The following is a 16,755-nucleotide window of genomic DNA, read 5'->3' on the forward strand; positions in this document are numbered from 1 at the left end:
GAAGAATCAAGTAGTCGTTGGAAAATAATTGAATGTTCGTTGTTTAAAGCGCATAAATGTCATTAAGAATAAATAAAAGGATTGAACTCGATAATTCTTTAATACAGTTAAAACAAAAGGTGATGATAACAATAACTAAACTTAAACAATGAGGCAAACGCTTTCATACTACATACATATTACAATCTGTTCTCATCTGTTCTCTATATGTCCCCTTCTCATTTCAAGACACATATCCAATCTTCGCCTGACTTCTTTGTGGGCTGCGTTTATTAACATTTCGCCATTTTAAATTATTAATATCTCGCGAAGGTGTTTTGTAAACCTTATTTTTTATGTGACGCTCAGGCAAATACTTCAAATTGTGAATTTTGTAGTCATGATACCCATTGGTCTTTAAAATTCGTTGAACGGCTGATTTATCTAAATTCCAATTCCCGGATAGTCTGCCGTATAGAATTTCGTGGATTTTGTTCGAAATATTGTAACAGTCTAGCTGTATTAACATTCTTTCTTACCCTTCGGTCAATTATTTGATTTTTCCGAACAGAAAAAGCATCTTCATTTCGTCGCAAGGTCGCCTGCAATCTTGTAAAGGTGCTATGATCAGGAATGAGCCGCTCTGGATACCTTTCTCGATATAACTCTACAGCTCTTCTTGAAACTTTTTGTGACTCGCAGTAAATTAGCAAGTTTTTCTGAATGAGAAAACATTTTGTAAGCGCAAAATTTATACGTTTGACGTTCGTATTGAGTCATGACAAGTATTTTGTGACATTTATGCACTTTAAACAATGAACATTCAATTATTTTCCAACGACTACTTGATCCTTCCACCGCTAATGCGATTTTTAGGTGGTACCTACTTCTTTTGAGACACTTTAGGACGATATTGCTTATAACTTTTAAACGGGAAGTAATACAGAAAAATTTCTCGTCTCGTCATTAGTCGTTTCTGTCAAATTTCAAAGATAATACTTTCGATTGAAAATGGAGCTTAGCTCATCTCATTTAACAACAGGTGTCCCAAATTTTATTTAAATTTTTTTGTATCCTCACAGTAGGCTCATACTATCGAGTTTGAGACACACTGTACATTATTTTGTCACATAATGTTATAACAAGTTAATTATGAAGTTATAATCAATAATAATAATAATCTTCAACAATCAACACACTTGTCATAACATTATTTATTCAGTATCTCAATAAAGATCTGTAAATTACTAGCTACGATACACATTTCAATAAGTAGGCAATAACAATCAAGTAGGTAGACTAAACATTTTATCGTCGACTATGTCTATACAAGGTGTTTCCGAAGGGTGGGTTTTAATTTAAGGGGCTGATGCCAAAATAATGCGTTACACAAAAAATCGATCTAATAAGAGTTTTACAACAAAAATATATACATTTGAAGTTAATAAGATTTAAAGAGGAAATAAATCAGTGCTTGTTGGCATTTCTAAAGGTCATTGGCTTTTTGACGTTTCGTTAATAGTTTTTGGTGGCATTGTGTTAATCCAGGTGTTAATGTAAGCTTGTATACATTACTGCTACTGTTTTAACATTTTGAGTTTTTTTTGTGTGTAGTGTTAAGCATTTTTGCCAAAATGGCACACAGAGACAATAATAACTAACTTGTGGACATAATCTTAATTTATGCGGAATGTCTACGAAATTGTAACGAAACTTAGCAGAATTAGTGATATCGGAAAAGTTATTGTCAACACCATACGTTGAACAAGTCCAAACTTGTGCTGAAGTTTTTCACAACCAGACAAGAGATTTACTTATATCATGTAATAGAGATCGATATGTTGTTGTCTAGATCAATATTTGCTTACAGTATCTTTATTAATTATACTGATTATTCGTTTTTGCTTCAATTTAATTGGTTAGTCCCTCGTATACAGAAAACACTCTAAATCACACTCATGGCACAAGACAGCTACCTAGTGACTGCTTGGCCTATCTCAACACATTTTAATCGAATGAATTTTTTTTGCGAGCCAACGTGCGATAAATTTTTACTCACAAAAATTGCGAACAAGCCGAAATAATCTGCAGGAATGTGTGATATTGCAGAAACGATGAAAAACAACAAAAATTCCTTCACTTTAAATAAAATCGATTTAATTTCTGCATTTTTCGTGAAATAATTAACACGCACTGTACAAGACAATCTGTTGCATTTTATAACAATGGCGTAAATAGGTAAGTACTAACAAAATGTTTTCTTGTACTATGTTTGTAATGTGTCATAACTTTAATAATAATCTTTATGGTTCTGGTGATATAAGAGCACATGAAGCTCTTACAACATTTCTAAATACTGCAATGCCCAGGCCTAGACTATAATAATAGTATGTCTAGTTTTAGTCAGTTATATGTTTTTTGTCATAGTTGTTCTTTTTTATTTCTAAGGTATTTTTTATTATATATTTTTATTTGCCTTATTTATTTTTTTATTTACACACAAAATAGTTAATTTTTATCGAAAAAAAAGTATTTTTAGTTTAGTTTTGTTAGCATTGAGTTTTTGAAAATTTTCCACAGCAGCTTGGTTCAGCAGGATCAGGTCCTAAATTGTTTGGTAATAGTTTCCAGACACCCTGAATATAATTAAATTTAACAAAAATTACATTTAAAAATATGAGGGTGAAATAAATCAATCAAAGCTGAAAAATATCACCGGAATATTTGTTATTTTGTTATTAAGTTCAAAGAACCAATCGTCCAAAATTTCCCACACACCCCAATTTTTGGCAGACACATTTTGTGTCTTGAAATTATATCTCGAAAAATATCAAAACAAGCCATTTTTCAACGAGTCTACAATAAGTTAGGTAATTTTTTTATGCCATGTGTTGTTTTTATAACGGAATAATTTTGCGAAAACATTTTTCGAAGTACTGAGGATACAATTTAACATATCCTTTATATAACCGTGTATTATTAATAATATTGGTAGCTGAACCGAAATTTTAAATAAATAAAGATAAATAGGTTTGTTGAAGATTTGCCAATCTCCACATCAACACCGTTTACGAGACTTGTACAAACGAAAATCTATTTTCTTGGTGTTAATTTCTAAAATACTGCTTCCACAAGGTAATGCTTAAATCAAATGGTAAATAAAGCATAATTCTGGTTATGAAGCTCTTCGTTTATCGTTAAGTTTTATGATGTTTTAAGATAGAACATCACTTTATCAATTAAGAATCTTGAATGGTTGCCAATAGACGTTGCGCCATCGGGCTGTTTAATTTTTGGGTAGGTACCGAGTGTATAAAATTGCATTGCGTTTGTCTCGACGGTCAGGACACATGTCTAACGCATTTGTTTGATTTAGTATTTCTTTGAAATACTTTTTTTACTTTTAAAAGACCATAAAATTGAGGTCCAAATATAATAATTAACTCCATAGTAGTTTGAATATTTTTTCTTTTTTTCTTTTCGACCTCGTTTAAGTCCAACAACATATTAAAATATGCATTATGACGTCATTAAACGAAAATTTCCAAACAAGGCTAATATATTACAATAAAATAATATCTACAAGGTCTGTCCAGAAAATAACCAAACTTTTTAGATTATTATAGACAATGACCAATAATGTATAAAATTAACAATAGAGTTCCGTTATTTTCTGAACATACATTGTATTTGTAAATAAATTAAAAATAAGGCATAAAATTATGATTAGAAATTCCAGATATTTATAATTACTTACTGATATAAATTATTATTTTTTTTATAAATATAAGTATGCTAATTAATGTTCTAGTGATCAAGACTTTGAAATGAGTTTAATTGATATTGTAGGTCGATACATTTATTTTACAAGTATGTTTCGTCAATGAAAAGTCGTACAATTTGTGACAAATATCTCAATCTAGTAATGACGGTTTCCTCACTCACATCAAATTAAAATGCCAATTAACTAATTTCTTTACCGAGAAAAATATATAATTTTAAGAAATAAGCATTTTCATATTTTTTGTGGTTGAAGAAAACTGTCCCATTAATGCATCGATATTCTGCTAGACGTGCATACTTAGCCCTAATATGAAACATAAAATTCACGAGTGGTTTTGTATCCCCTATTCAAGTTCTTGCATAATGCCCTCTCACAGGGCTGCATATGTTTTATCACATTCTTAAGTTTTTGTGTACAGCGTGCCATATTTCGGCATTTTTTTACATAAAAATTCCTGAACATTATGAATGAAACAGTACTAAACCAAAAACTTATTTTGTTTAGCGACATCTGTACGAATATTGTTGTGTTTTGTTTGAGGAACGAGGTTAATAATGATTGTTCTTATTAAAAAGTTACAATGATTTAATCAATTTATTGTCATAAGGTAAAGCTACCAATTTTCAGAATAATAATTAAAACAAGACATGCAAAATCCTTAGCTAGCTAGTTATTTAGGATTAATTTTTGATATTAATACATTTCATTCATAGTAAAAGTTGTTTATTGAGATAAGACATATTTATTTAATTCCTGTTGATGTTTAAATATAAAACAATGTATTAGAATCTGTAAAAACTCTTACAATATTTTAATTCAGGAATAGTATGGTATAGTTGACTGCAGGATAGAATTGTTTCATTTTTGTAGTGATTGAAAAAAAAATAATGCGTTGTTTTAATCAGAATCGAAATAGAAAAAAAACAAAGAATTTCCACAAACAAAAGGTTATTTAACATCACAAAAAACGCAAAAAAAGTATCGGTACGCGGTTTTTACCGCCGTTTAATTTTTCTTGAAAATTGAGCCCGAGACGCAACTATACAGGGTGTCCCATTTAAAACGGACTTTAGCTCTATCAATAATACAAAAAAACTTGAACCAAATAAATTTTTTCACTGTTCAAGATCGTTCAAGCATGAAAAAATCTATCTTATAGAATCCCTAAAATAGAAAGCTATGTTAAATTTGACACAGACAAATGAAAAATTTAATTATCTTTTGATTTTATTAAGATCTATTAGGACATATTTCTTATAATTTTATGATTCGATCTTTTTCATATATTTCCAACTTAAAAAATTGATGATTGATCGCACTGTTTTCAATCCAAAATAATAAAAATGTTTTAAATCAACATTTTCCACATAAAAGTTTGGATGGGGCGCCTTAATAGTCTAGCTAGTTTTGCTGATCTAACAAAATCGAAAACGAATTCAATTTTACATTTGTCTGTAGCAAATTTCATGTAGGGTCTTATTTAAAATAATGAAATTATCCCTAATTAAAAACTTTTTCATACTTGCACAAAAAATGAAAACCTCATTTTGTAATTTTATTTCATTTTGGACATATTTGATGCTTCAAAGACCAATTTTGTTCACAAAAAACGTTAAATAACAGCTAAGTATGTTTTAGGCCCAATATATGCTCATAAAAGTCCACCTTAAAAGTATCCTTTAAATTCACCGGAAAACTCAAAAATGCAATAGTACACAAGTTGTTCCATCTGAAAAACAAAGTTAGGTAACGCCCAGACGAAATTAGACACCCTGTATAATTGAAATTAATTTTAAAATGTGAAGAAACCGATCTGGTGCAACTGAAATTGTTTTGTATTATTCATAAATACTACCACAGCTACGGAGGAATTGTTTTAAATGGGACACCCTGTATTTGTCTGTCTCTTGGAAATACGAGGAATCCCTCAAAAACGTTGAAATTTGCCCACCTCTGAGCAAGAACTTATTGATTAAAGAATCATTCTAGGAACGTCCTAATTATTTGTGAAATATCATTAGTCTATATTTTAAGATCTTAAATAAGTGGGTTGAACCATTACTAGCAGTTTGAAAAGTTTTCAAGTATACCACTACAGAAATAGTCTAGGAGGTAAGCTGTTTTAGACAAAAAGCGTTACAGAATTTTTGAAACTTGGAATTTACATAAATTTTGAAGTGCCCTCTTCAAATTACAATTTTACGACCTCAAATTTTTTGTGGTAAAGCCGCCATTTTGCAACGTGCTTTGATGAAACTCATTTCCACATTACCATGAGTATACAGTAAACAACCTTGTTGTTGTCCGTGTTGCTGTTCGTATTTTGACATCTGATATCGAATTAAATTAAATTAAGCAGTTTTTTTAAATTTCGAAACGGGGAGTTCTGTTGAATATAACAGCAGTTCTGCATTATGCTCGAATAGTTCTACCATTTCGTGCAAACCGCGTCACTCTAGCCATTCTAGTTGCCAAGATATCGAATTAAATTAACTTAAGCATTTTTCAAAATTTCGAAATGGGGAGTTCTGTTGAATATAACAGTAGTTCTGCATTGTGCTCGAATAGTTCTACAATTTCATGCAAACCGCGCCGATCTAGCTGCTGTAAATGCGGAGATATCGAATTTAATTAATTTAAGTTGATTTTGAACATTTCTAAAAAGGGAGTTTTGGTCAATATACGAGTAGTAGTAGTTCTGCATTGTATTCGAATAGTTCTACCATTTCGTACAAACCGCCTCACTCTAACCATTCTAGTTGCCGAAATATCGAATTTAATTAATTTAAGCTGTTTTTGAACATTCTAAATATAGAGTTTTGGTCAATATAGTAGTAGTTAGCACTGTATTGTGCTCGAATATTTCTACCATTTCGTGTAAACCGCGTCACTCTAATCATTCTAGTTGACGAGATATAGAATTAAATTAATTTAAGCAGTTTTTGAGAACTTCGAAATAGGGTGCTATGGTGAATATAACATCAGTTCTGCATTGTGTTCGAATAGTTCTACCATTTCGTGCAAACCGCGTTGCTCTAACCGTTGTAGTTGCGAAGATATCGAATTTAATTAATTTAAGCTGTTTTTGAACATTTCTAAATATAGAATTTTGGTCAATATAGCAGTAGTTCTACATTGTGCTCGAATAGTTCTACCATTTCATGCAAACCGCGTTGCTCTAACCGTTGTAATTGCGAAGATATCGAATTTAATTAATTTAAGCATTTTTCAAAATTTCGAAATGGGGAGTTCTGTTAAATATAACAGCATTTCTGCATTGTGCTCGAATAGTTCTACAATTTCATGCAAACCGCGCCGTTCTAGCTGCTGTAAATGCGGAGATATCGAATTTAAATAATTTAAGCTGTTTTTGAACATTTCTAAACAGGGAGTTTTGGTCAATATAGTAGTAGTTCTGCATTGTGCTCGAATAGTTTTACCATTTCGTGCAAACCGCGTTGCTCTAACCGTTGTAGTTGCGAAGATATCGAATTTAATTAATTTAAGCTATTTTTGAACATTCTAAATATAGAGTTTTGGTCAATATAGTAGTAGTTCTGTATTGTGCTCGAATAGTTCTACCATTTCATGCAAACCGCGTTGCTCTAACCGTTGTAGTTGCGAAGATATCGAATTTATTAATTTAAGCTGTTTTTGAACATTCCAAATATAGAGTTTTGGTCAATATAACAGTAGTTCTGCATTGTGCTCGAATAGTTCTACAATTTCGTGCAAACCGCGTTGCTCTAACCGTTGTAGTTGCGAAGATATCGAATTTAATTAATTTTAGCTGTTTTTGAACATTTCTAAACAGGGAGTTTTGGTCAATATAGTAGTAGTTCTGTATTGTGCTCGAATAGTTCTACCATTTCGTGCAAACCGCGTCACTCTAGCTATTCTAGTTACCGAGATATCGAATTAAATTAATTTAAACAGTTTTTGAGAATTTCGAAACCGGGAGCTCTGGTGAATATAAATAACATCAGTTCTGAATTGTACTCGAATAGTTTTACAATTTCAAACCGCTCTAGCTGATGTGGATGCTGCATATGATTCGATAATATGTTGGTATGAACGATTTCGGGACGATCAGTTGGCGACCTGCGAATGAAAAATACTAGCAACACAGAGCACTCACCTCGGACGTACTGGTAGCTCCAGAACTTAGGGCAGGCGACAAAACGGGGATGTCATAATTTGGTGATACATTCCCTTGAGTATAGTACGGTTGCGATTGCGATACATTATTATTTACAACACTCGGCACTGTATTCGGTATAACGGTACTGGTCGGCGCACTATGGGTCTGATTGTGATTAGTTCTCTCGTTTACTAACATTAAATTATTACTGGAAGCTTGGAAGGACTCACTAAGATACTGTTTCACTTGACTCTTTTGCTTCTCCATTACATGGTACCTAGTAGGGTTCTCTAACTTCGTTTGAACTTGGAGAACTTGCAGCGGGACGCTCGTCAGACTATGAAGCGGAACCTTCACGGGGGGTGGTATAGGCTTTGAATTGTGCGGAGGTAGCTCTTTCTGCGGCTGTGGGGGTCTCTCTATTCTGTCTTGGGCTTGTCGTTGTTGTTGCAGTATGGCTTGGTCCCTCATCAGTTGAAGCTTCAGTTGAGTCCGAGATAAGGGATTCGTAGTCTTCAAATTCGGCGTGCTGAAAAACGTGCATGGTTTATACAAGGCGGCTGTTTTTCGAACCACGTCATGGAGGTCTAGGTCTAATAGGTCCGACCGAGATCCCCATGGTGCGGCCCGAAAAACGAACACCCTGTATATATCAATTTTGTAACCGTTATACATGTTAGTTTATTTGAAACCGCCCAGAGAGCTAAATTTTGATGGCTGTACAAGATGTTTTTGATAAAGGTGCCACAATTTGAGAGATTGATGGAACATAAAAAGTAAGATACGGACCATGGGCTTACCTTTTTTTTGTTTTTGAGATATGGGGCGTCAAAGACGGTTCTTTAAAATCAAATAAAAAACATTGTAATTTGGTACAGTTAGGTTTTTAGGGCTTGTCAGTAATGGTTTGCCAAACAGGTGCAACGAACACTATGGTCCATTGAAAATCCCCACATTGTAAATCCAGTCCAAAACCAAGGTCATTTTGGAGTAAATGTATGGTGCGGCATCATCAGTGGGCATTTAATTGTGCCTTATTTTTATGAACATACATTGAACTGCGTGAGTTACCTAAATTTCCTACAAGAACAACTTCCTGCACTTCTGGAGAATGTGCCTTTGCAGCTAAAGAGAAATAAATCTATGCAGCAATTAGATAACACTTTCCCAGAAAAATGGGTTGGGCTTAATGGACCTATTCAGTGGCCCGGTAAGTCACCAAATCTAACACCCCTCGATTTTTTTATGGGGGGTTTTAAAAAATAAGGTTTACAAAACACCTTCGCGAGATATTAATCATTTGAAAGAAAAAATTACAAACGCTCGTAATGAGTTAAACGGCGAAATGTTAATAAACGCAGACCACAAAGAAATCAGGCGAAGATTGGATATGTGTCTTGAAATGAGAGGAGATCATATAGAGAATAGATTGTAATATATATGTAGTATTTTAAGTTTAGTTATTGTTATCATATTATCATCACCTTTTGTTTTAACTGTATTAAAGAATTATTGAGTTTTATTTATTCTTAATGACATTTATACACTTTAAACAACGAACATTCAATTATTTTCCAACGAATACTTGATCTTTCCACCGCTAATGTGATTTTTAGGTGGTATTTCTTTTGTGACTCTTATACAGAAAAATTTCTCTAATAGTTTATTAGAAAAAAGAAATCTTTTTAACAGGTAAAACATTTGGGTATGTTTCTGATTAACCAATTTTGAATGTTTCAAAATCGATTTTCCTGGCATTCCCTTCGTTGGTCTGGTTATTTATTACCTCGTTAAATTCTTTTTGTATATGCTGATTGACATTGCGCTAGGTTAGGTTTACAGTCGACTAAATTCCAGAGGCGTACAGATAAATACTTCATTCCATTTTTACTCTATGGTATTTGCATGAATCCCTTCTACATCTAAATCGACGAAAAAATAAACACGAATTTAATAAAACTGAATTGTTCACTGCCGCTTGTTGTAAAACTGACTTCACATTGTAGTTAGTAGGAGTAGTAGTTGTGTAACACCAGCAATAACAAAAAAAACTCAATAACAAATCTTTTACTGCATGTATCATTAGATTTGGCATTATTGAGTACCTTAAAGTCAAGAAATGGTAATATAGGGTATATTTTCCCACCAATTGTTTTGGAAGGTATAAGACCAAGTATCATTGAAACGATGGCCAATAAGCTGAAACGTCTTTGTTTTTCTAAAGATTCTTTGATAATCTTCATATCATGTTTCTTGTCAATAACTTCACTCGTCATTACTGCTACTTACCCCAGATCAACCAAACTTGGACAAAGGCAAACGCTGTGTGCAATATTTCTTCAATTTTTCAAATCAAAAGCACATCACGGAATATCAAAACTCGACGAATATTCAGCAGTAATTTTAAAACTTTGGAGGAGTAACATTGGGAATGTTGACAAAGGAAGTTTAGCTACCAAACGTAATTAATTTGAAGGTAGAACAAGATTTTACACCACAATTTATCTAGGAGACATATCTTGAACGGCAGTAGACAATTGTCTTAGTTAAATGACAGATAAGATATCAATTTGTTACTAGTTAATGAGAGATATAGCAAATGAGCGTGGAAAATTCGGTAAAATGGACCGTATTGAAGAAACGACCAAATTAAAAGGAGTTCCAATGAAAATCATTTGGAAAATTGTGAAAAGCCTAAAGGGAAATAAAGAATGGGAAATGGGAATGGGAAAAATTAGATGGGAGCGATTTTAAACAAATTCGCATTTATCTAACTAAATATAGTCAACGTTTCCATAATTATGTACAACTAATTTCTAATTAGAAATTCCATCTCTTATATCCATGACTCGCTACTGACGGTCAGGATTTTTGAATTTTTACTGATAGACGTTGAATTCCGCAAAAAGCTTTCTTGAGATATAGCACGTCCAAATGTCCAAGCAAAAATATCCCCTTTTGTTTATTAAGGGTGATAATAGAATGTTTCTTAGCAATATCATCAATTAGGAACCATTTGTGGGGGAAGAACATTGATTTCATTTGATAAGATTAAAAAAATTGATACGATTTTTTCTGTATAAACTTACGTACTTGAAAGTTAAACGATAAACTGATATACGGTACAATCTGTGTGTTATAGTAGGGAAGATGTAGCCAAAAGAACGCAACTCTGCTAGAAAAGATTACTAGTCTGTTCCTATGCTACGAAATCTTGCATCATCTACCATTATAAGCGAAAGGTCCATCAAACCCTATACATCAACGTATCCGGGAGATAACATTCTCTCCAAATACATAAAAAAGTATACAGGGTGACTCTATCTTTCTAAGCCGCTGCTCTTAGAACAATGTATCCAGCAGTCACTAAACTTGTTTTTATCTCACTGTAAATGTCAGGCTAACGAGATAAAGATTTTGTGTAAACATTACAAGGACGTATGGTAATAAATAAGTCGCAATATGTTAACGTTTTGAAAACGCTGATTTCGTTTTTGTGTACCTACACCTAGTAACAGTATATATATATATATNNTCGGAAGATATCAGTAATATATATACACGTATATATAAAACGCATTTTTTTAAATATTTATTAATTTTAAGGGATTTATATATGTTTAAAACTGAAAATATGACATATTCTGTAACATTATTTAAACGCTTGAAACGGTTGGGACCTAAATATTTCAAACGTATTTATTAAGCAACGAGTTTTATTATTCCAACCAGTGGCACAGCGATAATCAGTGGCAACAAAACATGTGGTCAAGGATTTGACCTTAATAAAGAGAAATCACGCCAGCAGCCAGCAAGAGAATACTTTCGAATAGAGTACTGTAATTTATTCAGCCTTGAAGCTGTTAAGTAAAAATCAAACAGTTTTTCCATTAATATGCTTCTTGTGGCTCTAAATATTTTTAAAACTTGTACTCGAAATATTTGGAATTATCGCCTTGATTAGTACCATTAAAATAATGTTTTTGACGAGTAAATATAGAACTAAAGCAGCCATATTGTACTAAATCTACACGACCATTTGGGATTATTTTTTAAATTCGCTACTCTAATACTATCCTACATTTACACTCACACAACATAAAAACATAGCATGAAAAATGCATAATATATAACAGATTTTATGAATAATAACATTTACATAATAATGTAAATTATATTTCTACGTCACAAGCTAATATTTTATTAACAACAAGTATTTTCATTGATTACTGAACAATATTAACACAAGCGGAAGCAGACTTATGATATATTTCCCATGTTTCAAAAATAAGTCTAAACGCTATCGCGAATTTAAAAAAAGAACGTACTTAAGATTAGAAAATCAATGATAATTTATTTTTGTTGATAATATTTACACTACTCTAGACTCCTTTCATGCCAAATTTATTATTTGAAATGATCGATGAAATATTCGAGGCGCCCAAAACTTGCCTTCGAAGTATAAAAGTTTTGCGGAATTTCATATCCTTGATAGCATATTCCCTTTCCAATGCATTCCAAAGCAAAAATAACAGACGCGAAGCTTCAAGAATTTCAAAATTCGAAAACATGCCATTTTTTCGCCTTAGCTCCCGCACTAACGCGGAACATTTTTACGTTATCAAAAACAAATACGGGCTCATCAAATTTCTTACGCTATTTTTAAGAAAAACCGTTTCAAAATTCATTTGCAAAGCCAATTACGCGGCCTCCTACATTCAAGTGTTACTAATGTGTGCTTTTTTGAGTGACATGAGAAATTTTTATTTTTAATAACCAGAAATTGTGAGCAACGCATTTTTTCTTGTCTTGTATTGTTAAATATATTCGTTCATTTTGCTTAAAAGAGCATACGTATAATTTTGTATACAGGATGTAACACTACATCAAGTACGTAATACTTGAAAAAATGGCGTACATCATGAACAAATTATGTCTCGAGATACTTTTAACACTGTATTTCAAAAGCAGGAACTTATACAGGGTGTTAGAAGTTTGACTACCTTAATTTTAACAGGCGAGAGAATACATTAAAATAAATAAATAAACTCAACCATTTCCGAGTAAAAAATTATCAAAATCTCCAACTTGATGTACAAAAGTTCGATTAATTAAGGAATATTGACATAACTGCGAGCATAGAATACCATAAAATACAATGTTTATCACTTTTTTTAACTTCTTTATGCTTAATTCTAAAAAATAATTAGCGTTGTAATAAATTTAAAATTCGATAAAATTCATATCGAGCAATGTGACAACGGCGCGGCGGATAACACGTCCAGCAATACGCAATTCAATTGGTATCTGGAATTGGACCGTGTCTCAGTGTTTTTTGCGTACCACTATTTCCTTTTCTAGAAGTGTTTTCCAGCGAGTGCGCGGAAATTAGTTTCGAAAGTGGTGGATATTTTAAGGATATGTTGTAGTTTGTTTTGTACTTGTGCATTTAAAAATTACTGAATTTTGCTTTTTAGTAAGTACCTAAATTATTTTTAATACGTATGGTTTGGGTACTATAATTACATATTTTTCAAATTCATAATCGATAAATTTTATTTTATTTATTTAAAAAACTGGAAAACAATTGTCTTGAAATTTACTAAATGTTTCACAATAATAGTTGTTTATATTTTAGTTATTCCAGGACAAGTCTGCCGCGTGCACGCGTGGTGTGCATCAGCTGTGTAACATTAAGTTAAGCGCTGTTGCCACGTTGTGATGAAACTCCCCAATATTAATACTAGCTGTATTTTGAAAACTGTTCCTTATCCTTATCTTACGCCCCTGTAATATACAACTTTTTTGTTCATTTATGATTACTCTACTCATGCTGAAGTAATGGCAGTCAAACTTCTTACACCCTGTATAACACCCGTAAACTCTAAATTAATTTTAACATATATTTTCGTTCAAAATACAATTTTTTTACTCAGTTAGTTATTTTGCCGCCTTTAAAAAAATATAAAAGTTAAGGTTAATGAAACAAAATAGAAAAGTTAATGATACTCTTACATCGAAAGGACTAGTCAACAGTTATTTTTATTAAACTATTTCTGTCTAACTAAAAATAACGCATTTATTATTCGTCTGCTTTTTAGGTGTTAGATTTTTTATCATTCAAAAATAGTTCAATAAAAATAACTCTTGATTCATTTTTTTGACGCGAGAATTTATTTAATAACTTTTTTTTTCGTCCGTGACAAAACGCCCAATAGAGAGAAAAACTATGCTACAAATTAATAACTGCAGACAATATACAAACTGCATTTCAAAAATAACAAAGTTTTTTTTCCAGTGGTGTGCCAGCACACCTCATATCTACACCACTGATTTAATCCGAGACTCAATTTTTTCACGTTGAGCGCCATTTTAGCCATACATTGTGCACATCTTAATTTGTGCACATCTTAATTTGTTCGGAAGATATCAGTACATAACTTTTTTTTTCAACTTCTTCCTCATATTTTTGCCATAAAAAATTATTTTTACGAAATTTTCTTTCAGTTTCAAAAAAAATAATTGATTGTTACGCTGCGAAGCTACAAGTCAATCTTGGGGTTATATCATTGTGTTTTTGGACAGAATTAGAGAGATATAAGGCTTGACAGGTCCATCTCTAATAGTAAGAAAGATCAGGTCAAAAGAGTCTGACGTGTTAGAAAGAGAGAGATATTTTTAGTTGCTAGGCAACCAAGACTTTGTATACAGATTATGTTTATAGCATACTCTTTTAGTCATTTCCCCCATATTAACAGATATAGACCTACTATACCTTTATTATCAATGTAATTCTGAAAAAATGTCATATTTAAATATGTTAGGTTTGTATCTTCAAAATGCAACAGTCAGTTGTTTTCCTAAGAATTAAGAAATGTCCTACCAAGTGTTTCAAAAATAAGGGAAAGTAAAATGGCAAAAATCAAAATTTTATCAAATATTTTTGTGGTTTCTTGTAACACATTATAATAATAATTTAACAGTGATAACTATGTCTCGATTTCGTCGTCTTTGTAAAAATAATTTGCTTAGATATAGTAATATAATACGTTATTAAAAATGAAGTTTTAGGAATAATTAAAAAATCAAAAAAAGACCTAATATGTGTACGTACCCCTATGGATTCTATATAAAACACAGAATGTTTAACTGTGCGAAAATAAAAAAATTGCACACAAGAAAAAGTTTATCGTCATGATAAAACACGATCAGAAATAAAAAACATCCTGTACCTCTTAAATACATCAAGATGTCGAGGTGCGGTTTTCAATTTTTTTTTTTTTTTTTTCAAAAAACCATCTCAAAACGATAAAAATTGTCACAGGAACTGGTACAAGAAAGAGACGTTTTAATTATGAAAGATATATCACAATTATTTGAAATACATAGTGTAAATATTATACAAATATTAAATACATCTTTTTTTCAGTGTCAGGATTAGGTTAATAGATTCGTATAAAGAAAGGTATTTCCTCATGAAATCGCTTAAAGAGTATGTTGCTCTTGGCAATATATCAGATAAATTTATTAGAATTGAACTTGGAAGCTAATAATAGCGACATTAAAATAAAAATCTTGTACGGCGTGGATTTTGGTGTATTCGAAATAATGATAATGATTAGTACCAAATAACGTTTAAAATATGAGAATTATAGTTTAAATAAGTAAACAGTAGATAATGTGTAGTGAGGATTGTTTACAAGTTAGCATGAGTCATGTAGTGTACTTATTGTTGGGTTTTTAAATTTGACGTGTGGGGTAGAGGGTTTATGTTCATTAGGTTGGTGAACATTGCGTTTTTGTCAGTCCCGCCAAATCCGTTTGAAAATAGTGACATCGAATAGCTGCACAATAATCGAGCCGGACTGGCTTTAATAAAATGCTCACCTTTCGGACACGGGCATAGTCTTTGATGTCAGTTCGTAAAATTCTTGGTTTTTCGGGGTCCCCAGCAAATCGTCAAAATCTATAGCACTCTCGATATCGAAGTCCTCAGAGAGGAGGGCCGACAAATCGTATCCTATGTCTATACCTGACTCAGCCATTTTATCACAATAAATTCACAGATCTGTTTACAAAAAATTTATACGCTCCTGTTGCCATATTTACGATCAGAGGGGGCTGAGCCCAGCACTCACGCGGCCCCCTTTAGGCAGCCAGTAGTTCGATTCGAACGCAACTGATTTTTTGCCAAGCTAACAACAATGTCACGGACAAAGTCGGTTTGGTGCGCTGCTCGTGCTTACTTTAACACTTAAGTTTAATCTGGTGGGAAATACGAACGACATGTTGTAATATAGTCGACTTTCAGTCGATGCGAGATCATTTAATCGCTCTTCTAGCTTCCACCGAAACCACGCTGAGGCTACTCCGGCCTTACATATTTAACAATTGGTATACATTTACATATTTTATAAAATTTGCTGTGAAATCTCCCCAGATACGCTTATAAAGTAAGTAATATTTACAAAACCGACGAAATCTAACAAACGCCTTTCTATTACATTTAAATAAAAATAGTTCTACTTATATTGCGCAAGAATACGAAAACTTGTGTTAAATTTCCATTTAATTTTCCCTGGGTCTGCAAAGGCGTGCATTGATTTTGTTTGCGATAATTTTTCAAAGACGAAAATAAACTAGTCTATAATTATTGCGTTACGTTTTGCTGGAGGTACGCAATAACGTAGAAAAATATATTTGTATGTATATTTAGAAGTCCGAACAATAAGTTGTAAGTACTTAAAATACGGAGATTTAAACAAAGGCACCTGTTGTCTTTTAACTTACTGCTCTGCATTTTTTTCTATGAAGGTGTTTCTAAAACAGTGTAGGCGCATAATTTTACGAA

At 32.2% G+C, this 16,755-nt stretch overlaps 1 protein-coding gene across 1 annotated transcript in view; it reads right to left on the minus strand.

Moving 5' to 3' along the window:
- Positions 1–16,098, minus strand: part of LOC108917009 (transcription factor EC) — an 82,883-nt gene extending 66,785 nt beyond the window's left edge. The window contains exons 1-2 of the mRNA XM_018723421.1: positions 15,792–16,098; positions 7,902–8,433 (exon numbers count right to left, since the gene is read on the minus strand). Of these exons, the coding sequence (XP_018578937.1) occupies positions 7,902–8,433; positions 15,792–15,949 (690 nt within the window). The 5' untranslated portion in view covers positions 15,950–16,098. The remainder of the gene's footprint in view (positions 1–7,901; positions 8,434–15,791) is intronic.
- Between the last annotated feature and the right edge of the window lie 657 nt (positions 16,099–16,755).

Source organism: Anoplophora glabripennis, unplaced genomic scaffold, assembly GCF_000390285.2.
Source record: "Anoplophora glabripennis isolate ALB-LARVAE unplaced genomic scaffold, Agla_2.0 scaffold2, whole genome shotgun sequence".
Taxonomy (NCBI): domain Eukaryota; kingdom Metazoa; phylum Arthropoda; class Insecta; order Coleoptera; family Cerambycidae; genus Anoplophora; species Anoplophora glabripennis.